Source organism: Toxotes jaculatrix, chromosome 5, assembly GCF_017976425.1.
Source record: "Toxotes jaculatrix isolate fToxJac2 chromosome 5, fToxJac2.pri, whole genome shotgun sequence".
Classification (NCBI taxonomy): domain Eukaryota; kingdom Metazoa; phylum Chordata; class Actinopteri; family Toxotidae; genus Toxotes; species Toxotes jaculatrix.
In genome coordinates this window covers 8,448,238-8,474,330 of record NC_054398.1, presented here as the reverse complement: position 1 = coordinate 8,474,330, position 26,093 = coordinate 8,448,238, and the positions used below count along the sequence as shown (strand labels likewise).

The 26,093-nt window shown below is 42.0% G+C and overlaps 1 protein-coding gene across 3 annotated transcripts in view; it reads left to right on the top strand.

The window, feature by feature from the left end:
• srgap1a (SLIT-ROBO Rho GTPase activating protein 1a) overlaps positions 1-26,093 on the top strand; it is an 82,400-nt gene that overhangs the window by 39,721 nt on the left and 16,586 nt on the right. For 2 of the 3 annotated variants that reach the window (XM_041038247.1, XM_041038249.1), the window contains exons 4-17: positions 3,867-3,929; positions 6,817-6,996; positions 7,827-7,955; positions 9,655-9,876; positions 10,445-10,546; positions 16,133-16,330; positions 16,895-16,979; positions 18,083-18,110; positions 19,352-19,457; positions 21,633-21,693; positions 22,460-22,537; positions 22,672-22,806; positions 24,769-24,874; positions 25,059-25,283. In XM_041038247.1, coding sequence (XP_040894181.1) covers positions 3,867-3,929; positions 6,817-6,996; positions 7,827-7,955; positions 9,655-9,876; positions 10,445-10,546; positions 16,133-16,330; positions 16,895-16,979; positions 18,083-18,110; positions 19,352-19,457; positions 21,633-21,693; positions 22,460-22,537; positions 22,672-22,806; positions 24,769-24,874; positions 25,059-25,283 — 1,718 coding nt within the window. Of the gene's footprint in view, positions 1-3,866; positions 3,930-6,816; positions 6,997-7,826; positions 7,956-9,654; positions 9,877-10,444; positions 10,547-16,132; positions 16,331-16,894; positions 16,980-18,082; positions 18,111-19,351; positions 19,458-20,164; positions 20,199-21,632; positions 21,694-22,459; positions 22,538-22,671; positions 22,807-24,768; positions 24,875-25,058; positions 25,284-26,093 lie in introns of all 3 variants that reach the window. The other variant, XM_041038248.1, reaches the window with a different exon arrangement.

The window sequence follows — 26,093 nt, the reverse complement described above, 5'->3', positions numbered from 1 at the left end:
CATCGTGGTCACTTTTTAAAGCAACTACAGCCGCAAATTCCTTTGAAAACATACCATTTTAGCTTTTTTGGTTTTCTTTGGCTTGTTTGAATACAAGAGTCAAGTAGTGGATCTCTCTTTCTTTCTTTACGCTTGGGCAGATCTTATCACATTTTTCATTATTCACACAACCAGCTCTTTGTTTTACTCTGCCATGTTTTATTTATGGAAGTCACGTTCTGTGGCTGCCGCTACAAGGTGGATTTCCCGAAGCTTGGGGCAGTTTTGAACTCTTCCATGGGCAAAGCATGTGAGTTTATCTTACAACAGGCCCTCTTCACATAAGACATTTTGTCACGCAATAGTAGGAAAAACACAGGTGTAGATAATAAAATGAACACTCACTAATTAACTTGTTTGTTCTTCTGTTTCTGGACACAAACAGAAATGTCAGTCTATGGTATTAGAGGGAGTTTTGTGATGGAATCATTTTTTTGGCAAGGAAAAGTAGGATACCGTTTTTTTTTTTTGCCCTAGTGAGGTTGCCAGGTTTGGTACCAGTGTGCCTTTCTGTTGAGACTAAAATCTGTGCTCACCAACCATATCCAGCAACCTGCACTATATCCAGAGAAGCAGCATAGCACTCCTGAGAAATAGATAAAACCATTAGCTTGAACATATAACTCACCTTAAAACCACCAAATTGTCAAACAAACAGGATACGTTGTGTAAATGAGAGGCTTAGGAGTTTATCATTGTTCATCAGTGTGCGGGACCCGACTCCAGCTCTGCACAGACAAGAGACTGGTCTCAATCATTTCATCTCTTTTAACTTAATCAAATAATTATGTTTCCTAAAATGTTAAATTATTCTTTTGACATATAAATAGAAGGGTTACATATCTGTGTCATTTGGTCAAAGCTTGTTTTTACATCTTAACTGTGTGTCTGTGTTATAGTGAAACGACTCTCAGATCCATGCTGAGTGCCACACACACACAGGCCCTGCAGGGTGAACAACTGTCATTTCTATACCATGATTAATGTCAGTGGCAATATGAAACCCACCACTCCCCAAAGGCCGACTTGGTTTCTCTTCTCCAGGGTTGTTTCATCTTTCTAATGTGGTTGGAATACAGATGGTATGAGCTTAAAAGGGGAAGCCCATTTGTAGGATCCTTTTAATGAATTAGGGCCAATTGGAAACCCCCCAACTTAGATTCCTTTAAAATGAAAGGGGGCTAGTTGTGCAAATCAAATCAGTGACACCGGTTACACAGCAACAACATTTAGTAAACAACTGCTGTTGCTTGTAATTTGAGGTATATGTGTGTGACATTTAGCGACAATTTGAAAAGCATTCTTAAAAGCTATTATCTTTCCCGTCGCCTTTCTGGTGAAAACACTTTAAACATGTCTTGAATGTAATTCCTATTTACTTTCATCTCTGCCTTTACCTCTTTCACACACACACACACACACACACACACACACACGCACACACTCTCTCATTGCTCATGTGATCCCTGAGAAGGCTTTTCATTGAGCTCTGGATCACTTCCCAGCCTTCTCAATGGGGGAAGAGCTGACGAGTGTTAGATCTGACAGACAGTCAAAGCTTCTGTCCGCTGAACTGACAGTTGCTAATGGATTTTCCCACAGGAGAAGGCCCATGTCTTTACAGTCTTTATGATATGCAAGAATTCATAATTAATAGGTAGTTTACTTATAATACGGTACTGTCATCTGTTGCGAGATATAATTAGAGCTCTACTATGAACTCAAGGACCATATCATCCTGTAATTTACCAAAAACTCAAGACCTTTCTGTTGTACCCATTCTCAAACATGCCTGTGGTTTCCTCTTGCCAAGTTTGGTGCTTCTAAAGCTCTGGTTATCAAGGCTTACAGACTGTTTGCCCACTGATTAGGTAAGAGCCACAAATCAGGGAACTGACAGACCAGGTGGTGGTTAGAAAGATGTTGCTTATCGGCCATGTCACCCAGCACGACACTCTAATTTCAGATACCAGCCTGGCAGCCGGTAACTGAGAGTCTAATCCTCTTTGCTGTGTTTTCACATGTTTGGACATCGTGCAGCTTTACCTGCGAGTGCCTTCTGAAGAAGCAGAGTGAGAGATTGTGTGTTTTTGCACTCATACCTTCACAGTATTGTCTCTGTCCTGGTCTGTTGCATGTTCACATTTTAGCTGTGTTCTTTCAGAGCTGAAATTAGGTGTCATTTTGTGTCAGGATGAACATGCTTGTGAACTCACCTGGATCAATGAGGTGTGTGTGTGTGACCGCAACAGAGCCTCTTACCTGTTGCCAACACCAGCATGAGGTCTCATGTGCGCAAGGCAACAGAGTGTGTGACTCATCTAATCCAATACATTGTTCAGTGATTTGTCTCAATGGGACTTAACGTTGGTGTGATTCTTGAAAACAGGCCATATATAACAAATGCATGCAGTGTAATGAATGTTTTGAGTTTGTGAATGTTCGATCCTAGTGTTAGCTGGTTTTACTCCAGCTTACTTCTGTGTATGCACTGGATCCTGCAGAAAATACCTGCAGATAGACTGCTCCCAATTTTCTGGTTGCCATAAATTCCAACCATTTTAAAAATATGGTTTATAATCCAGGAAATTTTCAGAAATCCCGTTTTAGTGCATGTTTTATAAAGCTAACACCGTTCAATCATCAACAAGCAGCCTGAAAATCTGCTTTTTAAAAAAAAAAAAAAGTTTTTCTTCACATTTTTGGTTTTTTTGTTTATTGTGTTGCGTCCCTGCACACACATTAGAATGATACAAACAAAATAGGGACACACTTATGAAAGAATTTCTCCATAGTGCTACTACAAGACAAACACAACATCACAGGGTACCATTAATAAAGATGGCTCGCAATTGTAGATGTAACTTTTTATTTCTGACCATCATGGCCCTTTAAAAAATCTACAGTGCACTCCATTTTGTCGATCAGAAGTAAATCACTACTCTATCCCACTGCACTAGGTGGTTTGATGCCCTCTCAGAACCCTCTCACAGCCTTTTGCTGTGAGCGGCTCCCAGAATGAGATTTGTCTGAGGATAATTGGGTTAGAGAAGGACCTGGAGTACGGGCCAGCGCTGTAACATCATCCAGGTAGCAGCACGCATGGTATCGACTGTAGTGGAGAGATAAAAAAATTCATTGTCATGACTCATAATCTCATAAACATGTGATACAGTAAATGAGTCCGTGTGAAGGAAATATGGGAGCTCCACAGTTAAATTAATAGTAAAAGCCCCACTAAATCCATCACGCCATCCGTGTTAAACTGTATCCCACGACCGTGAGATGCATTAATGTGGGCGTGTGTGTGATAGTATTACTAAGTCAACCTTGTGGCACGGGTGATTGAGTTAACATATTTGGGAAAAATCTTTCACATTCAGCCATAGAAGCCGGATAATGTGTTAAGCATGTGGACAGTGAAACTCGAGCTATGTTTGACGATTTGAGTGGAAAAGCCGTCGTGACGCTGATACCACTTTCACACAGAAACCCTGTATTTGACACAGGATGATAAATGCACTGTTCTGTTTTGCGTTTGTACCATTCAAGCCAGAGCGTGGTCACGGGGCCAACGTCTGGTCACTGTCCACATTCATTTGGAACCTAATCTACAGTAAAGACCGTGCGTTTGCTAAAAGTGGTTAATGCAGTGTTTATAATGGAGCCTAAACACGGCAGACAGTACTGATAAAATGGTGTGTAGGTTTGACGGGGGTATTAAGTGTAATTTTTGTTTGGGAAAATCTTTATGCAGATTTCATTTTGTCAAATATGTGATTTACTGTCTTGGTCTCATTGCTTTTCCTTCTGTTTTTCTTTTTCAGAGCAAGGAAATAGCCTTTCAGCTCCAGGAAGACTTAATGAAGGTCCTAAATGAGCTATACACAGTAAGTAGTAATGACTCCCTTTGTTTTGTTTTTTGTTAACTAATGCACTTAAGTACATTAGTCTTTGCTGTGGTTGAGACTGGTTTATAGCACTAAGCAAACTAAATGCTCTTTGTAGCAGCTTGGCATCTTTAACCTCGTAGCTCAGAGATGTCTGAGGGATCCTATATTAAGCATTTAAACAAATAGTGACTGCTCAGACGCAGGAAAAGTCTGATGTCTTTTACAGCATGAGCATGAAACACAATCCCTTTTGCCCTCATGGACTGACTGTTCAAACTGTGAAGTATCAGCTTTATGTTAGCTTGACTCTTTAGAGAGCACATTTCTGTTTTTAATGGCTCTTATCAGCTTATGTTTTCTTGCTCTTCAAAACAAATTCATGCAAAGCCACACCAGGGGGGTTGGAGCCAATTATGAACAACTTTTCTGTACATATTTACTTTTCTTGAGATAATTTTTTTAGCCATAGCTTTGTTTGATAGTTGACACCGGACATAGACAGATGATGTGTTCAGGGAGTGAAAGAGATCATATATATAACAAAGGTTTCCCCAGTGGAATCTAACTGCAAACTTTGCGATCACAGTATATTTACATTAGACCACTATCGCATAAGGATCCCCACTGTATGTATCGTGAGAAACGCTAAATGTAAACATAGCCGGGGCTGCAGATCTTTGAACCCTGAGCCTTAGTAACATTTGTTGTTGTTGTTTTTTTGTTTTTTGTTGTCAGTCACATCGTTCCTCACTAACATTCAGTAACATTGTGTTAGCCTCCTCATTGATCGTCATGGATACCTGGGATGTACACAGATGGAGATGCAAGCTGAGGCAGTTGTCGCTCCTTCCCAAGAGATGGAGTGAAAAGCTGTTCAGTTTGCTTATAGAGTCTCTAGTTACCCACTGTAGAGGACTACAGTGGTTACGCTCCTAGTCGATGGATGTGGTGCTCCAAAAACAACACGATGTTACTCCAAACTCAATGTGTGTTTCAGTCTCACCACAGTCCACACTCCAGATTTGACCTGGTTTGGCCCCTGTGGGAGGACACACACACACATATATATTCACTCACACTGTGCAGCTATTGCATCAGACAGCCACAGTCCTGATGTCGGCCTCTGCCAATGAAATAACAGGCCTGCTCCATCTCTAAATATGTCCCTCTAAAAGAAGCACCAAAGTAAACACACCAGCGGCAGACTCCAGACCAGTAAGTGAGGAGTACAGGGCCCAAGGTCAGTCACCCATCTCTAAACTGGTTCCAGTTAGGCCAAACCCCACCAAAGAGAAAGGGCTCCAGACAAATCAGACTTTGCTCTGTTGTTCCACTCGTACAGAAATAACTCAGTTTGGGGTGAAGATGTTTAGATTTTGAGATGGGTGAGTCTCTGTTTGTACTGAACTTGAGGTTTTGTGTAGACAAGTGTATTGCATACACAGGTTGTGGAGCTGTAATTTGCTGGAGTTGGTTCATTCCAGGTTAAACCACTGGTGCTGCATACTGCTGCTTTCTCCTTGGCGTTTGAATGGGTTTTCTGCCCTTATTCTCAGTACAGTACATTTGGCCAGCTGCCATAAATCAAGGCTCATTTTTGTTCAGAAGAGCAAATTTATTTTAAAAATGGTTTGGGTTTTTAAAAAGATAAGTTTAAAAAGATTAAATGTAATTAAATGTAATAATTATTGAGATTCACTATTTTTTAATGACAAAAAACATTAAAAATAGTGCTAAACAAGCAGCCAAATAAAAACTTTTTCCATTTTTTTAATGTTGTGTTGTTTCTGCAAATGTTGATGCATCTATGAAGGTCAGTGAGTTCTCTTAAGCATGACTCCATGTTAGTGTCACAGACACATATTTCCCACAGCCTGTGATTCATATGGTCTGTCCTTAGAGCCCTCCGATGTCTGCTTTGTCCTCCATTCTGTCCACGACTTAGACTCTGAAGCAGAGTTAGTAAGACTTTTAGAATCTCTCAGCTCTCTCTGCCCTTGAATAACTCATTGTTTGGGCTTTGTGGTTTACCTGCTACTTAAGAACTGAGTCACTGCTTAATGGATCCAGCGAGTATGCATGAGTAACGCTCGCACTCCAACCTCTGTAGATGATGATGACTCAGACCTTAGGAAGTAGTGCTAATCAGCAGGTCACTATCAAGGTCATGCGTGTTCCTTGTACTAAATAGCTGCAGTGTGATGGCGGAAGTGTTCAGCTTATTTTCCATTACAGTGGTCAGAAATAGAAATATTACTGTTTATCAGAAAGAAATATCAAATGTTAGCCCTCAATCCTCAGAAGTCGTTCATGTGGCATGGATTCATTATGACTTCTCAGAAAAGGAGCTGAACTTTAATTCCATTTGAATAAAATGTCTTTAAACCTTTTTTGTGTTGTTAAAGCCATTTTCTTGTATTCACTTCAAAGACAAGAACTAGAGGGCAAACAAATCTACTGTACTTCCTGTCTGTTTGGTTTTTTTTTTTTTTTTTTAACAGAGCCATGAAGGCAGCATGTTAGATTTAGCTCCAGTGATTTGTGGTTGTTGTGGTCATATGAGCGCCTCATATAAAAAGGCTGGAGAGAATCTGTCTTTGGTTCGTGGTTCAGAGAGAGACTAGCAGCCTGCTGTGAGACGAGTTGAATCGATTTGTGATGAATGAGCGGGTCAAAGGATGGAAGTCTTAGTTGTGGGTTATAAAAGGTCAGTCTCGACTATGAAGATGGATTACTGTGACCTTTGACCTCACCGAAACTCACCAAAAAAATCTAATAATTTCTTAACTAAGACAGCGGGGTTGAAGGATGTTGAACCTTCACTCGTCAATGAATTGTTATGTTATTGTTATGTTATTCTCACATCTGTCCGTTGTGTCTCCAGGTGATGAAGACCTACCACATGTACCACTCGGAAAGCATCAGCGCCGAGAGCAAGCTGAAGGAGGCCGAGAAGCAAGAGGAGAAGCAGATTGGCCGGGGCGATCCTGTCTTCAGCATCCGAATGGAGGACAAGTGCCCAAGGCGTAGCTCTGTGAAGAAGATTGAGAAGATGAAAGAAAAGGTAGAACGCCAGGGTTTGATAGTCCTCAGCCATTTTAATCCAGTTTGTGACAGTTGTATTAAAACTTAAACTGAGTTAGTAGTTACACCGTTCACTTTTGTGTTAAGATTTTGGCATGTTTTGACTTTTTTAAAGACAACAAAACTTCAGCAATACTCTCAGGTTCACATGTCTTTGATATTAGATTCTGTCACAGAAAATTGTCTGTGGTCTGGGCTAGAGCACGGCTTTTTCTCAGAGGTCCTGCTGAACAAAGTAGAGGAAAACATACTGTAAGCGTTGTTGCAGCCCAACGAGCAGGCTTTGTATTCTTAGAACAGGCCTGTTTTCAGTTAAAGCTCTGTGACAAGCCATTAAAGTCCAGGGCAATGGAATTTTTTTTTAACATGACTCTTCCTGGAATGCATTTGGGAAGTGTTAAAATATGGATGATTTGGAAGCGTGTGAGTCAGGGGCCCATTGGTCAGTGGATGGTGACTGACTAACAGCCTTCTGTTTCTGTCTGGTAGAGAGGAAGTTCAGGATAAAGACAGATGGCTTAGAAAGAGCTATCCTAGTTGGTGGCTGTTTTTAGTTAAGGCTTTTCTTTTTCCGTTTTTGTTCCCTTTTTTTGCTATTTTTAACAGAATTTAAGTTATTTTTCCTTTAATGTGTGTTGAAACTGTTGTCTTGCCAGTAATCCAGTCTCAGCTCTGAGACATGCAGTGCATGCAGCAACATAAAAGCACAATCACTTGTCAAAAAGGCAATTCTCAACTCATTAAATTCATCCCGTCTCGCTCGCTCTGTTGTTGTCTGCTTCTCATTCTTGCCTCTAATTCTCTCATCAGCGTCAAGCCAAGTACTCTGAGAACAAGCTGAAGTCAATCAAAGCGCGGAACGAGTACCTACTGACACTGGAAGCGACAAACTCCTCCGTTTTCAAATACTACATCCACGACTTGTCGGACTTAATTGATGTAAGTATAAAACCACATGCTTCTGTCAGCCCTGTTCTGAGAAGACTTCATCTTCAGCACAGTCTTGTTTGTCTCCAGTGAGGCTGGGAAAAGTTTTTGCTGAGGATTGTCTTACATAAACAGAACACACACTCTGCAGTCATCTGTCTATGGACTGTTTCTTTTTTTTTTCTTCTCCCTACTTAAGGTAGATTTTATTTTGTTATATCATTATCGGTGGAGAGACTGATGACTTTAGCAGCTGGGCCTGATATAAAAGAGATGTTGGGACACCAGACTGTGGCATGGAAATTGCAGCGCAGGACAGAATTAAAGGAGCGTATTAACTTTTGTGATGAAAAACTGTTCTTTTCTCCTTCCCTTCTCTGTGTCATTATTGAAATCTCCAGATATTATATTTAGTTTCTGACATTGTGTCACTGTTCTGAAATTTCTTGTAGATGCAACGTTTTAAAAAGATTTTGAAAAATCTTTCAAACTGTCTGAATGGAGAGTGGAAGTGTCTCTGACCCTGAAACCTACTATTTTTGTCATTTATAGCTGTGGGCCAGTACTCCATTCACTACAGCACACGTTTCTCTACCCTGCCTTGAAAGCAGATTGTTTAGTTTGACCTTTTTGCTACCATACCGATAAACATGACTCATTTATTATATGGCTCACCTGGGTTGGTATTATTTTGTTAGACAAATAAACTTAATGCACCATTTTCTGTGGCGTTTCTAAGGAAACAGGATAAGGCCGAGATTTCAGCAAGCGTTTTAGGGTTTTATATTCCAGACAGGACTGAAGGAGAAGAGAAATGCAACCTCTTTTCAGCCTCACGCTGTGTGCTGAAATTACCCCTCTCCCCGCTTTGCTCACAAGCTTTCACATCTCACCAGGGTGTGCGTGTGTGCGCACGACCGTGTGTAGGATGCACTCTGCATGAGCTGTATGTGCAGCCTCACACACATTTGGTTATTGATGAACGAGACTTTTTATGGTTGAAAACAAAGTGTACAAGCTGGCTGGTAGCGGCATCGTGTTTGCCTGTTACTCAGGCCATGTTGGGTTTTGTTGTGTGTAACTGTGTGAGTGTGTATTTGTCTGTATTTGTGGGAGCCTGGGGCGTGTGTATCGTCCCAGGAGAGACCTTGGCCAAGGTTCTAGTTATTAAAAATCAGCTTTAGATCCTGGAGGTAACATTCAGGTTGTGCAACACAGAGGCAGCACTGCAGGCCCAGAAAGAACTGAACTGTTTTAACTAAAGAAATTTCTCTCATTTAAAGGTCAGTCACCATATACCAGCCAATAACATTTTTGCACTTATAATATTCTCTTAATTCTAAGTAATTAGGTATTGTGTTTTTTAATTGATTGTATGAAGTTATTGGCCTGTTTTTCTGCTGTGTTTTTAAACATATGTTCATATCATTTGTGTTCCTGTCATAGTGGGGTCTTGTCCAATGTTTTTAGTTTTGATAATATGGCAACTGTTTTGTTTACATGTAGACCACAGACTCTGCCTTTAGGTCTTGTAAAACTATTACGTGAGACAGCTCGGAAAAACGGTCTCCAGTTTTCCAACCTGTCATGAGGGTGTTGGAATCCCGGAAAACATTTTCGATTTGAAGTTTAATTTTATATTATATTATAACTACTCATCTTTCTGATTCCCTGAGCTCAATCCAACATTGACCCTTTTCTTTCCATCCAGTGCTGTGATTTGGGGTACCATGCTAGTCTGAATCGCGCCCTGCGGACCTACCTGTCAGCCGAATACAACCTCGAGACGTCACGCCACGAGGGTCTTGACATCATTGAAAATGCCGTGGACAGTCTGGACCCGCGAAGTGACCGACAGAGGTTCATGGAGATGTACCCTACGGCCTTCTGCCCACCGGCAAAATTTGAGTTTCAGCCTCACATGGGAGACGAGGTATGTGGTTTGGTCAAAGATAGTAGTTGTGATGATGTGATGATAATATATTACAATTTTCTTTTTAAAAGAAATATGTTTAGAATTAAATTAGCTGATTGTTAAATTGCAGTGACACTGAAAATTCCCAGATCTGTATTTAGATCTAACTCTTATGTGTTGCTTTACAAATACACAGAACAAGTTGATTAAAAAGTCTCAGGCTTAATGATGTCTGATTTTCAGTGGCTTAAGTGGAGCGTTTTACTGCATCTGGGCTGCCGTATCAGGTTTTATTGGGCACTGAAATTGACAAAATCATGTGTTATTCCTCCCCCTGCAGCCATGTAGCTCAACATGTGCTAAGAGTTTTACTGTTTGGCTGACACTGCCAATGCTGATATCATGTCTGTTTAGTAGCTATTATTGTGTGGCTGTCTGCATTCAGTTGGAAGAAATCACTGTGGTTTGCTCTTTGCCATTCAAGAAGAATTTAGATGCCTGTTCGTGTCCTGTAAAGGTTGCATGACCTTGTTCTCTCAGCAGGTTGTAGTTTCAAGTTCCTGATCGTTGGCTGTTTGTTTTCCAGGTGTGTCAGATCTCAGTGCAGCCTCCGGTGAACGGAGAGCTCATCCTGAGGTTCCAGCAGCTGCAGTCTCGTCTTGCTACTCTGAAGATCGAAAACGAAGAGGTAGAATAATGCAAAAACAACTTCTGCTCACAAACATGTCAGAACTATTCTCTGCTGCTCCAGTTACGTTGTCTGCCAGAGATGCAGGAGCTGCGTCCTGCTGCTATTTGGTAGTTGCAAGACGCTCACAGTTGCAGAGTATTAAAGCTACTAAAGAAAGTTAACTTAAGCCAAAAGTCATCCAAGGTGAGACAGAGAGTAGATGCTGACGATCTCTGCAGAATCAAAGATTTTGTTCCACATACACACCACACACATACACGCTCTCATGCCCTGCAGGTAGCCATCAAACCCTCTCTGTGAAGCCTCCATTTTTTGCTCCCACTGGTAGAATTCACTGTCTTCCTTTTATTTGCACAAACCTGTTCTGCGCTGCTCTGTTTTGACATTGTAGGTGCATCTCGGCATCTCAGGCTGTATTGTTCTAATGTGTCTGCAGCATGATTGAATAACTTTCTTTTTTTATAAAAACAAAGGCCAGTAGGGAAGAAAGGCAGTGACTGCTGGTGATTCACAGAGTGCAATCACGTCCATCAGGCTGGCTTTTGTGTCACGTCTGACCTGCTTCCCCTCTACGAGCTCTCACTGCCGTCTGTCTTTATACTCTCTGTTTCTCTCCCTCCCTCTATATCAGTGCTCTTTCTTTCTTCTCTTCCTCTACAAAGACACACAGGAGCATGTCACTCAACTTCTTCTACATCCACCGCAACTTCCTTTTGATCATGTTGTTGACTCTTGTGAAATTGAATGAAAATATATCTATAGGAAAGAATGATTATGGTAGGACAGCAGTATTTTTGAGTTCATTTTAGTGTGCTACTACAGACTGACATAAAATTATTCAGCAGCATTTGTGATTATAGATTAATTGTTTAAGTTTTGTTTTATATTCCATAAAATTTCAAAAGTGTGGTTTAATACTACGAGTCCCAGAATTCTGGTGGCAGCAAACACTTGATGAGTAGAAATACAAGAGTAGTCAGTAGAAGAAGTCAGTCAATAATTGGCTAGTTTTTCCATCCTGCCCTAAGCAGCCACTAGTGTACATGGTGCAACTAAATTTCTGTATACAGCAGGGGACAGTAAAGTTGGTTTCCTTGCTGAGGAGTTGGTGTCCACTCTTCATGTCACAGCTTACTGTCGCTGTCACTTCTTCTTATTTCCTGCAGTATTTAGAACCACTGATTAAATGACCACTGTCTTGTTTTATAGACACATTTTTGATGAACAGTCACTGTCAGAACTACCTTCAGTGACAAATACAATCCACTATGTGTATCACCAGTTGCTCACCAGTGCTTTTAATGTGAAGTAGTAGTAGCTTAATAGAGTTATGGTTTGGCATTAGGAGAATAAACAGCAAACAGTGAGGCTGGTATCAGTTCATTAACATTACAAAAAATAATACTTGATTACATGGATGCATTGTTTCTTGTTAATCCCTTGTGTGCAAGTAGTCAAGTGTAATCCATCATGGGCTCCACCACTGGCATATATGAAAACTAGTGTATTGAGGGGCAGTTCCGTAATGTGAATACATGGAATGGCTATTGCTGAACAATTGCTGACCATAAATGGTCCCATGTATCATTTTAAATTAAATGTGAATATCTTTTGGTTTTTCCACTGTGTGGTGCAAAACAAGACATATAAAAATGTTACCTCTGATGCGCAGAGCTGGTCCCCGGCAGCTATACTATTTCTTTGACATTTTATATTTTTAGATTAATAGAAAAATTATCAGCTGATCATTAAGTAAAATAGTCATTAGTTGAAGCCTTGCTAATTATTATTCAGTGTGTTGTTTTACGCTTTGACCATTGCTGGTGTCATCATCACAGCTCACACTGCCTGCAGTATGTAAGATATTTCTGAAACTGGGCACATACGTATGCACCTCCTGTGTGTGTGTATGTGTGTTTGTGTGTGCATGTGCGTGTGTGAGGGTATGATGACAAGCCCTGGTTGCTCCATGTCCTTGTCCGCCTTCGTCTCTGAAGTGGATGTCCTGGTGGGTCAGAATTGGAGGGCGCCGCTGCCTTGTGTTAAGATCACCAGATGGCCTCCCTTCCTGGGCACAGCGTGCCAGATACATCCTTGAAAAATGAACTTTCAAAGCACTGTGACAAGCTACAAGCATGACTGTCAAATGTACAACAGAGAAAAAAGAGTCTGTCTTTATCCGGCCAGGAAAAGCTGCAGGGCAGTGCTTAATAGAAGTGCAGCTGTTTCCTCAAAACTCTTTGACTCTTGTGAAATGGTGAAAGAAAACATTGCTGAATAATTTATTCTGCATCAGTGGTGGGTGGGTTTCGACGTAGGGAGAAAGACTCTGCATCTTACTCTTCCTAAGTTGTTTGGGTTAACATAGCCCTACTGGGCGCCTCTGCAGCAGAAATTACAATTGAATTTTTCTCATTAAAAAAGTCTTAGCACCGAGGACGTCGTTCATTTCAGCTCCTCAGTCAGTCAGCGTGGTTCATCTCTTTTTCAGATTTAATAATCTGGCCATTTAAATCTCATTTGCCTCCTCATGAACCAGAGCTCACACAGACCGATTTTCCTCCTCTGCCGTCTTTCGTCTTCTCACCAGACGTACAAGCACACTTAACAGTTGTTCTCAGGACATTTCACACTAAACTCTGGCAATCTAATACCATCTCCTTCGCAGGGAGTGTTTGTTTTTACTCAGCTAAATCTCAGGGAGGCACATCAAAGCCTGTGTGTGTGTGTGTGTTTGTGTGTGTGTGTGTGCTCATAGCAGGATGATCAGCAGATTACACACTCACCACAGGGTCTGTTGAAAGCTATGCATGGCAATCTGTCTTTTGAGATAGATGGTGATAGATGTTGAGATAACTGTGGGTGATGTACTGCTGCCCTGCAGAATAACATTGATTTAGAATTGTGACTAGTGGAATTACTTTGGATTTCCAAAGTACAAAACCTGTTTTCACTCCGTTAAATGACGCCAGACTTAGCTGACTGAGCTCCTGGTGTTGCTGCGCTGTCGACACAGGACCCTAGAAAATACCAGAGTCGTGGTACTTTATTAAAAATAAACAAACTCAGCTCAATCCCTGGGACTTTCTTCAGGTCTGTCATGCAGCTGCAGGGACTAATGGGCATATCCACCAAGACTCTGTAAAAGCCCCGTTGTAATTGAGCCCAGCAGTGAACACTGGTAACTATTCGTCTGCTGAATAATGGATAAATGCAACAGCTTTTTCACTGGGAGCGATTCTCTCGCATGCATGGGTCCTGTCTTCATGATGACAGCTGGGCCTCTTGCCTCCACAGGGGCCACCTGGGATGAGGCTGCCTGGAACACAGGGAGAGGGAGCCCAAACACATTCAAAACATGATATTAATCACTGTATTTCTCAGTAAGTCACCTGTTTTAGGGACCTGCTGTGCATAAAACTACAGTGCATATGACTGCGTAAGAGTTCAGGACCTTTTCCGTGTGCCGACTGGTTATTTTTCATTCTAATACAGAAAATCACTCTTTTAATCACTAAATGGCGATCCCTGGCTGTTGTCACAAGACAGGATGATATTTTTGGGAAGTTGTATGATGGCAGAATCCCCCTCTTTCTTTTCTGCGCTGTTATTATCCATGTTCAAACCTGCAGTGTGTTTTTTTTTTTTTTTTTTTACTTCATGGGATGGATGACACTGTAACTATATCCACATTGGGTTTCCACCAAGCATGTGTGTCAGCGCTGTAATCCATCACAGCAGCACATAAAAGAGATGAAGTCCACCTTGCTTTTCAGGTGGGTTTTGTTCTTTCTTGAAGGCCAAATGAGTCACAGGTCAGGCAGTTTAAAGAAACAAGCTGTAATCCTCTGTTGTCTCGCTGTGTATAACCGTTATACCAGGAATCCAACTTGTTCTTTCATTAGCACTGAGGTCAGACTTACTTAGTAACTAAAAAAATGGGGTCACTACCTTTGAGCAGGGGTCCTCCTGACCATTAAGAATAATTAGGAGGAATTCCAGCTGCGTCTCACTCAGGGCCCCATTGCCCCCCACCGCCCAACCCCACCTTTTAAAAGCAAACACAATCATCGCAGCACTTCTGTCTGCCCCCAGAGTGTCTCTCTTGAACGCAGAGGAGAGTTTTGCTGGATCTTTTCCTGAGATGAGTTTGTCGGTGTGTCTACATCAGCCGAGCCTCTTTTCCCTTTGCAGGTTTTTCACTTCAGTGATTCATGCTCACATTTGACATTCCTTATTCAAGATGTCCCTATATTAATATTATTTTAGTAAAATTAGTGAATTCATTTGAAGGATTAAACCTGAGGCAGAATGACTATTAGGGGCAATTACTTAAAAAAAAAATAATTGTTTAAAAATGAAGACTTAATTGTCCTAACAGGATGACTTTTCATTATATTATGTAAATTATGATGTAATTAATGAAATGTTTCTATTTTTTAAGCTGAATATCAGATTGACTCTATAGATGGTAATGTTGATTGGTCAGTCCATGGCTTTGGTCCGGACTAAAATATCTTAACAATTATTTGATGGATTGCCATGAAATTTTGAACAAACGTTCATGATCCCCAGTGGACGAGGCCTACTGGCTTTGGTGATCCCCTGACTTTTCCTGTAGTGCCACCATAACATTTTTGGTTTTGAATGAAATATCTTGACAGCTATTTGATGGATTGCCATGAAACTTGGTTCAGACCTTCATGTTCCATGACATGTATTTAGCTCAAAGCACCGCAGCGCCTCAGTAAAGCTTCACAGAGCTGCTGGCATGGCTCAAAACAAGACTTTGGGGTTTTTTTTTTTAGAAAATTTTAACTGTTTTAACAAAATATTACATTTTCTTGTCAATAAAATTCAGCCTAATTCCCATTATACTATTATTCTTTATCCAATTACAACTTTATTCTTACAACATGAAATCTCAGTTACACCAAACAGTGAACCTAATACTACATTGTACCATCACCTCTGTGTACTTCAGTTCTTTATTTATAATCTACACAATCAGCTTCTGTTTTGGTCTCTTTAACTTTTATGGAGCTGTTAGAAACTCATTTGCCCTCCCATTTGTTTGTTGCATCCTCCGTCATCTGGTGTCATCATATAGTGGACACAGTCATGGCCTGCCACACTCGCACTGGCTGAACATCCTTCTCACTAAGTGGCAGGCCACGCTCGGCCAAGTCCTGACATTTATAAGATCCAAGAGAAGCACTCCTGTTGACAGGGAAGAGGCGGTTATGGAAATGAATTTTAAAAGCCTGCGACTGAATGTACCGTCTCCAGCCGACAACCGTTCACCTCTGGTCCCTCTGAGTGCATGTAAATGGATTGCTTTGGCTTGGAGTCATGTTCAGAGCCTGCTGGATTTTTAGGAATGTGCATCTTGTCAGAAAACACCAGAATTTTTCAGAGTGTCATGGGATAGAGACTAGGGTTTTTAGGGAATGTGATGATACGAGCCGCTGAGTGTGCTGTGATGGTAACGTCATGATACTGAAGAGACGGCATCTAGCTTTTAAACACGCAGCTCTTTTCTTGAACGAACTCTTCCTCATCTTCCCTTCCTTGTGTCCCCAGATAAAAAAGACATCAGAGGCCACCCTGACCACCATCCAGGACATGGTGACCATTGAAGACTACGACGTGTCAGAGTGTTTCCACCACAGCCGGTCCACCGAGTCGGTCAAGTCCACAGTGTCCGAGACATACCTCAGCAAACCCAGCATTGCCAAGAGGAGGGCCAACCAGCAAGAGACAGAGCAGTTCTACTTCATGGTGAGTGGAGATGTGTGGTATAAACAGACAAGATGCTGGTGGATGTGAGAGAGCAAAGCCAGAGGGGAAAAAAAAACACTTCAGAGATGTCTTTTATTTCTGTGCAAAAATAAAAAATATAAATAAATCTCTTTTACAGACTATATTTGATGCCTCAGTTTGCTTTCTAAACTTAGATGTTTTATAAGTTTTTAATAGTTGCTAAAAAAATCTCTAAGATGCATCTGAGAAAATGAAATCAAAGCTTTTATCTGGACTTTAATGCCCTTAATCTCTTCATATAAACTGTATTGGATTAAAACTTTGAATCTCATGCACCGAGCCCCCTTTGAAATCTCTGATCAGCTTGCAAAGGACTAGCTCACTCGCCCAAAATATTTCCATTTTGTAAAGCTAACCACTATCCTGTTCCAGTCTGAAGATGGACATGCTCTGATAAAGGCTTTAAAAAGGCTCTCAGCATGCCCTTTGCCCTTGGCTGCCTTATCGTAGATAGCTGTCTTAAAAGCGGGCACGCTGGCTGGCACTCAGGGCCACCGTGTAATTACTCTCAATTCTCCACAGAAATTCCGAGAGTTTCTGGAGGGCAGTAATCTCATCTCCAAACTGCAGGCCAAACACGACTTGCTGAAGAGGACACTCGGCGAAGGTACAGTCACGATCCCTTTACTTACCCGCCTCTTACAGCTCCCACTGTTCTCGTTCTCACTGCGTGTTGAGTACTTGCACTTGATTCTTACCTCTGAATGTCAAGTTCACTTCCACCAGTCTTCTGTCAGCAAAAACGAGGACGTGTTAACCCTATACAGCGTCCAAACAGCACATAACAAATAATAAACGAGTTACTTTATATTTTCCTCAGTCTCACTGGAGCAATTTCAGCCCCTTTCTGTGGCACATTTCCCATTGTTTGCCTGATTTTTCCGCTAGTCAAAGCTCCTAGATGGTAATCTGGGTTTTAGCCAGGCAAGCCAGAGCTGAGGGGGGATTGTGAACTTGTATTATCCATCTTAGTGACTGATTTACTCCCAACTTAATGGACTGCCATGTATTAGAGAGGTGCCAGTTATTACGACAGTCTCTCCTTGTTCTACACTGGTGGGATCTCCTTGAGGCATCGGCTAATCTACCGTCAGTATCTGTCAGTCATTGTTCCAACCAGCAGTCCTGGTGGTCTCCGTCAAACGGTCCATGTAATGACTAATGGAGCCGTGTGCTAATGAGGAATAGAAAACTTTCCTGCTTCTCCCCCATCCTCCTTAATCATATTGTTGTCAATGAGCTGAAGTGTAGTGTGAGTCACACAGACACATAGTCAGGTCAGATCCTGTTCATTGGAACAGATGGCCACACAAACGAAAATACTCCTGTTCTCCAAAACCATTTGGAAGCTATTTTGTGCTCAATCTTACTTTGCTTGTCCAAACTTGTAGCTCTGTGTATTACTGTAATGATTAGTGTGTCTGTGTGCTTACGTCAGTTGTAAACTGTACAACTGTGTGCCTGGTAGATGTTTGTTTGCGCTGTAATTGTAATGAAGCAGAAGCGTTGCCGGTGTGCACGCGCACATAGGTGCGTGTTTGGTTTTTGTTTGCGCTGCTTAAGAGGCCAGCGGTTGTGGACAGATGGCAGGCTTCAATGCTTCACTAAGCGTGTGCACGATGCACCGCAGGGACCTCAGAGACAGGTCCTGGCATGTCCACACATTTAACTTCCCCTCACATGTCTTCTCTTTTCCCTCTTCACCCGCAGGCCACAGAGCTGACTACATGACCACGAGGTAAAGTACACACTCTCCCACAGACACACACCACCAGGACCTGTGCATATTTTAGATACACATCCACTTTGCTTTCATCAGCCACAGGAACTTTTGTGACATGTTGCAGCTCATCAAGGCGAGGCCACGGGAAGTTCTCATGTGAAGTCCTCTTTTACCATGAAAGCAGAGGGGACTCAGAAAACAAATCCCTCGGAGACCACTGAGGAGATGTGCTGGCCTCCGTGTTTCTAAGCCCAAATTGGTGTCGTGTGGTGTGGGTTAGTGCACTTCACAGCCCCAGCAGTACTTTTTGTCAGGCCTTTTAAAGATAATCAAAGGCTGTAAAGTAGAGAATGTTTAACCCGAGAAACTAATCTGAAGGCAAAAGAGGAGAGGAGAGAAAAGTTTGCATGAAATTTAAATGTTTTAGTGTCAGGTTTAACGTACAACAAAAGAGGAGTGAATAGAAACAGATGAGTCCGTTGAATCTTTAAGGCTAAGTTTTGCATCTCTGAAAACACATCGTCACTCGTGTTCAAGTCAGGAATTAACTTTTTAACTGTATTTACATTCCTGTAATTTGGTAGCTTGGTTCTTCATGAGCAGTGTAAACAGGTATTGAGCCATTCGCAATGAATGGTCAGTCAGAAATATAATACTAGTATTTGTAATTTAAAAAAAAAAAAGCTTTTTCATTAGCAGGATGTTTGTTGACCTCTCGTTGGGTTAAATGACAGAGTTTTATTCACTTTGCAAAGATATCTTCTGTTGTGTTTGTGTGTTCAGATATTTAAAACATCTGCTGGCTTTTCCAGCTGAATAGTTACGTCATTATGTTTGAGCAGCAGAAAGGACCGAAGTCCTGGACCCTTTTCATCTCAGTCCGACAGGTCACAAGAAGCCAAATTGCATTAAGTCACACACACATTCACACAAACTAAGAGAGGCAGTCTCCTGCGGGGCCTGTCAGGAAGTGGATGCTGACACATACAGTGCTCCCAGCGGGGTCTGATATTCTACTGGCCTGTGATATCTTGTGGATTATGAAGAAAAAGTTAATTCACCAGTGTCTGAAAATACTCTCATTCACCTGTCCGTCATTTTGAACTGGAGGCTTTTAAAGATTAGTCAACCTCAACTTCAGTTCAAGTTTTTGAAGGACACACAGGTTATTGGAGAATAAGTTGGAAGAGATAAACCATTCTGAAAGGAGAACTGCATAATTGTTTACTTATTTTAATGCATTCTTTGTATCCTAGACATCCCAATGGGCCGCTCAAAACCCACACTGGCACCCGGCGGGCTAGACCCCGCTCTGTTTTTAATGTTAGGTTATTTAATGGCAATTTGGAGTCATTTATCAAGGTACTGATTACCAGTCTGCCCGCTTGACATCGCTCCTCCTCCTTTCTATTTTCTGTCTTGCTCCGGCTTTCTGGCCATTTTGGTGGGTTCCCCCAAAGCATCTTAGCATTGATTTATCTTTTACCAACGAAAAGAAAAAAACAACAACATTCTTGTGCTAAGATGAATTATGGAAACCTTCCTCATGAGTCAGTGAGCTCTTGCAGTCTGCATCTGAGATGTAGGGGGTGGCACTGATAGATCTGGAGGGCTGTAGGAGGAGAGGAATGGCAGTTGGAGGGATAAATGTTTGTCTCCGTCAGCTCCCCTGACTCACTGCTGACCTGGCATCGCTGAGCTGCCCTGGCAGAGATATTCTTTCCTCCTCCTCTCTCCAGAGCGAGAGCAGAGGCCAGTGAAAGCATCAGAATAAATGGCAGTCAGGGAGCGGATGCCAGGCTGATAAGGTGTGCTGACTCCCTCCTCCAGCCTCTTCACTGCCTCTCACCGGTGGCCGCGTTCGGTCCTGCCTGGTCCTGTCCAGTTCTCTGTTTTCTTTTGGGTTTGATACCAGCACAGAGTGGAATGAGGGTGCGCTCTTAGTGAAAGCTTTGGTGGGCAGCTGCTGTGGTCCTAATCTGGGTCTTGCTTCTCTCTCTTTTTCTGTCTCTCTCTCTCTCTCTCTGTCTCTCTCTGTCATCTCTGGCTCTTGCGACATTTCTCTGTAGCCGTGGACGACGGAACTCACACGCTCGACATCAGGTAGACATCTTGAAGCGTCTTGGGGGGGGGGGGGGGGGGGCATGCTGCTTGCCTGCGCTCATTTCCTTTTTCTGTCCTGGCTTAACAACATTTTCACTTCATGTTGTGTTTGTCTTTATCTCATAATCATCAACTAAATTACGGGAGTTGACTCAGACAGACTGAACTGAAGAAAATCTGGTCAATCGCCACTTCCAACATTAACACTGGTATTGAGTTTGTCTGATTTTAAGCATTCGTCCCCAGTCTCACATATCCAAAGAGATAGAATTACATAATCCTGCTGCACCCAGACCTGCTCCCCAACCCTCACAGCTCCACTCCAACGATAGACAGTCGATTTTGGCACGGTCGCTGTGTTTGGACCCGTGCGTGTACCCCTGAGGGCTGTAAACAGATCCACTGTATCATCAAAGGCATGTACCAAGTCACTGTCCAGCACTGAGCCACAGGAGCAGCTGGCACTGTGGCAGAACAAGACCACAGTCCACGTCCAAGTGCGTGAGAGGAATGTGTTTTCTCTGAAGGAGACAGTGCTGCTCCCTCTCACCTCACCTCACCTCATCTCGTTCCGCACTGAACTCCATATCGAGTGTGTGGCTCTTTAGATAAGCTCGCTTTAATTTAAACACAGGGTGCATAACAAGACAAAGTATATTTAGCAGCACTGGAAGCTAGCTGAAATGTGCTGGACAACATGTTTGTACATGCTGGCTGTTGCAGCCAGTCAGTGATATTTGTATACTTTGTGATATTTCATGATTATTGTAGAAGACTGGTCATTAACAGTTAAATAGCCAGTGAAGTCAACTCAGTCTGTCTTTGTCAGATCTCATGAAAATAACCCTTATTTTGTATGTTAACCTTCAAACTTCACTTACCCTGTATGTGCATGTTTATATACTTCTAACATCATATTGATCAGTTGCTGTTAGAGCCCGACCGATGCACTTGCAGGCCTATAATCAGCACACACTGGGTTATAACAGATATAATGACCTTGGTGTGTATGTTTGCAGATATTCAAAATGAAGCACTAAACTGCAGGAATACATTTCTTTCAATACATTTCTGTATATTTGTCTTTTTCTCAATTAAAGTTGAACATACAGTAGTTTTGTTTCATGCTTTTGTTTATTTATAGTTCTTTGAAATTTTTGTAAATTACAATAATTAAATTATACTTATATTTACTGAGCAACTGTAAAGAGTCTCAAAACATATGTTTATCACACAATGTTCCTTTTTTTATGTAAAAAGGAATATTATCAAAAAGATAATATTACAGCATTATTATTCTCCGTTATTGATGTTCGTTGCATATCATCCTCAGAAATCCAGGATGGGTCGGGCTCTGACTCTTGTGCATGTAACAAAAGGGCAAACTATACATGATCTGACATTTGGGTGTTTTTGTTTACTCTGCCTTCAAAGGACTCTGGACAAGCTATACCCCGTGTGGTCGAAAGCTGTATTCGCTACATTAACTTGTATGGTGAGTTGGTTGTTATTATACGGTGCACATGACATTTTGTCTCTTCAGTGAACCAATCATGAATTGTTGACTGTATTTATATTCAGTGTTATGAATTCCTCTCATAAACCAGCCAACCTGCTTCATTTTTTAGGTCTGTGTAACTTTAGTGAAAAGTGACCCTTCAGTGATTTCTAGGCGTTAATTGTTCAGGGCGTGTACATTTTTTTCATGTTGAGGTTTCAGTTTGTTCCACTTCAGTCGCAGTCATGGGAAAATACAGATTCCATCCTGTTTACAGCGGTACAGCCTTTTCCACCCCTCTTCACAGACGTAATGTACCATGAGACAGACAGACAGCTTAGCCTGGCACAAGTGATGAGTTAGAATATTGGTTTTAAACCAGATCAAAAATGGCACTCACTGACAGACTGTGAAGTCTGAGCATTAAGAATATGACAGTAGTGAGCTCTCAGCATTTACAGGGCCTGCATCTGTAAATGCATCTTATTGAGCAGCCAGCTGATGACATGCAGAGAGAAATCTGAAAGGAGGCAAACAGCAGACTAATTATGTTCCTCCTGACCCATGACCTCTCCCCTTAGTTAGTCCTAATCCCAGCTGGGAGACACTTTAGTAAAGCTTGATTGCGGTCTCTCTCACTCATTAATTATCCTTAATTAGAAAAGTGAAGGGGCTTAAAGAACAGGATGTGTCTTTCAGGTCCAACTAAAGAAGCTTTTCTTCACCCTCTCATCCACCATCTTCTTTGTCTTTCTCTGTACAGGCCTTCAACATCAGGGAATATTCCGTGTATCTGGATCCCAGCTGGAAGTCAATGACATCAAGAACTCATTTGAGAGAGGTACAAGATGTTTGATTATCACCTGGATCAATAACTGATCCAGAGCCCGTAAGCTTTATGAGTTGTTGTTAATTAGGTATATTTCACACTGTGTCGTTGTGAAGGACGTCCATCTGACTTCTCTTGTGTCTTAGGAAACGACCCTCTGACGGATGACGAGAACAATCATGACATCAACTCAGTGGCTGGCGTTCTCAAACTTTACTTCCGGGGACTGGAGAACCCTCTTTTCCCCAAAGAGAAGTTCAATGATCTGCTCTCCTGCATCAGTAAGAACACACACATTTTTGTGCTGGTCTTCATTGTTGACTATGACATAATAACACAGTGTTTTTCTTTTAAAGACTTTAGTTTAAATCGTGTCAAATTTTTTACAGTGTCAAATCTGTTCGTCTCACTCAGATGGAATGTGGATCGTGTTTTTTTTTTTTTTTTTTTTTTTTTTTTGGTGCTGTCAAATTAACTCACATCTTACTGCGCTTGTGAAAATACTTTCCCCAAAACTTTATCTGATCTTTTCTTAAACAAAATTAAATGATCATCCATCAAAATTAAACACATCACACAGCTCTTTCATCAGCAGAATGGCTCTGGCTTCTTGTTTTGACACTCTGTGTGAACACTACTCTGTGGTATATGGTTGAGTACCAAGAGGGATATTATCTGTCATAAGTGGCACAAAGCTGGCCGTGCTTACGGGATCGTGGTGGAATGTTAGATGTCCACAGAACTGAGCAGTATTTTGAGCACAGAGCTGAATCTACACGCACAGTCCTCACAAGAATAGTCGCGTTGTCATCAGTCCATTTCTTTGTGTGGCTTTTTCTGATCTTTTAAGATATGACGGTGGGGGCTTTTTTTTTTTGCTCTGTTAAAGAACAATTGAACATGCACAGAGTCACGTGGACACAACGTGTGCTGTAGTGCCTCATGTGGCTTTGTGTATGCACGCGCGTGTGTGCCATGTGTACTCGCAATGCTTGCAAGTGTGCGAAGTGTGTTTGTGTGTGTGTTTCCTGGGTGGTTTTTTTTACACATTTGTGCAGGATGAGTGATGGGGATTCCCTGTTTACATTCCCCAGCTCAACATGCCGGTGATTGCAGTGTGGGCTGAATGCCCAGCAGGCTCCATATTAAAAACCCTCTGCTTATTCCATATGGAGCAGCTCAGACCAGCTACAAGATCACTTTTCCCTTTAACCGCTTTCGGTTGACTGTGTTTTTTTTTTTTCATCACAGCAGCAGTACTGTAGCTCCTGGCATCTTTCAAATTTGGAATTTGCAGTAAGGATGTTCCACGTAGGTGCGCTTATACATGTGTGTTTGTAGGTTGATGTATAAATGTTTATTGGAGTAAATACTTCTGAAGTGCTCAGGAGCCTCCCAGAAATCCTAGTTAGGTATTCATGAAAAATGAAATATACCACAAGTATCCCAGAAGCCCAAATCCCAGATGGCACAGAGTGGCTGGAGGGTGACAGGACTATTTTTAGCAGCCAGCACAGCCCCAGCTCAGCCAACTAAAATAGGCTGCTTCAAGTGCCACAGCGGAACGAATGAGATAGTAATGAAAGACATAAAGGTTGCCATCCTCCAGTATTTTGATAAAACACACTATGCGAAAGATTTAGGATGTTTTTACTTCTGTATAAAGTTAGGATGATGATCCTCGGATGAAGTTTGTTGCGGGAAGAAAATCACTGTCTTGTTAGTAACATGCTCAAATCTGCAAGGCAAGAAATAAGGAGTGAAAGACTGAAAAAAGAGTTGAACAAAACAAAGCAGGAAAAACTTCTTGACGTCCTTGTTGTCAGGTGCTAACAAAGAATGCTGACTTCCTTCTCCTCTTTCCTCTGTGGTGTCAGCAAAGGAACACAGGCTGAGGTGAAGGTCACTACCACTGAGTTAATACATTTCCTGTTGCCTCTATACAAACACACAGAGACACAGACACATTTTACATATCACTGCTCTTTACTGGTCCCCCAGAGACACACAGTAATTCTGATAAGTAATTGGCTTCACTTCAATATGTTCTTGCATTTATGTCCTGGGATTTGGTGTGGTGATAATCAATATGTGCACAGATAAGTGTTACCGGATGTTATTCCTGCCCCTGAACTGAAACTAAGCGGACACAGTTAATTTAACAATATTTTATAAATATAGTCTTTTTTTACAGTATAATTTAACATCATACCCTCTCTCGCACTTTCTTTTTGCTGCTCTAGGAATAGACAACCTGTATGAGAGAGCACTGTACATCCGCAAGATCCTCCTCACCATTCCCAGATCAGTCCTCATCGTCATGCGCTACCTCTTCGCCTTCCTCAACCAGTAAGTTTGTAGGCACTAACCGGTAAATCCAGCCTTTATTCTATTTTATAAGGCTTTGCTCTCCTCTTGTCACCCTAAGTTATGAACATCCACTGATGTCCTTTTCTCATTTGGCTTTTTCTTGGTCTCTTTGTCCCCATGTCTCTTTTTCTCCCTCCCTCCATCCTTCCCTTCCCTCTCCCAGTTTGTCCCAGTACAGTGACGAGAACATGATGGACCCATACAACCTGGCGATATGCTTTGGCCCCACGCTCATGCCCACACCAGACAGCCAGGACCAGGTCTCCTGCCAGGCCCACGTCAACGAGATCATCAAGACCATCATCATACACCATGAGACCATCTTCCCTGATGCCAAAGAACTGGATGGGCCCATTTATGAGAAGTGCATGGCTGGAGGAGATTATTGGTGAGGAATGAGAAAATACACAAAGGAAGTTCTTTTTTTTTTAGATTGTGCTTCAGTTTCTTTGCTCAGAAGAGGACACACAACTTCCAGCCTGAGATCTGTCACTTTAAACGAACACTGAGTCTACTGGGCCACCCTGTCAGTGGTGTCTGAGGGTCAGGTCGTAGGTTATCCAGGATTAAAAGCAAAGGAAGAGAGCTTTCTGATGAGGTCACTTCATGCAGCTGCACAGCTTTCCTAAATGAGATGTAGGTTTGAGTCAGACAGACGACGGTGGTTTTCTCATTCCATTTTTTTTAATGCGGAAAAAAGGCACGCAGCCAAACCTCCTTCATTAGGGACTCACTCAACATGCAGGTATGTGTGTGCTCCCAACGCCGCAGCTGTGTCAGTAGTATGTCAGTGGAGCTGATATGAGTAATTACACTCACGAATTAGGCGTCTGTGGTCAAGGAACATGACAAGGTAAAGGATGTTTCAGCGCTGACTTTACATGGTGGACTGCTTTCTAGGTGAGACAGGCTGAAACAATCACGTTAATTACCACCATCACGGCAGGAGGAAAAAGAACGGGGTCAGCTGGCAGGGAGAGGACGATTAGGTGAACTGCGGCACACACTGGAGTCAAACAGATCAAACCTGAACCTCTTTGCCAGCTCCACATCTGTAAGCAGGGCTTATCACTTGTTTCTTCCTTTCTTTATCTGCTCCTGTTTTTCCTTTTCTGTGCCCTCACATCACCACAGACTGACAGGGATTTATCCCCGGCTAGAGCTAATCACCTGTCTCAGCACGACTGTGTCCCCCCAG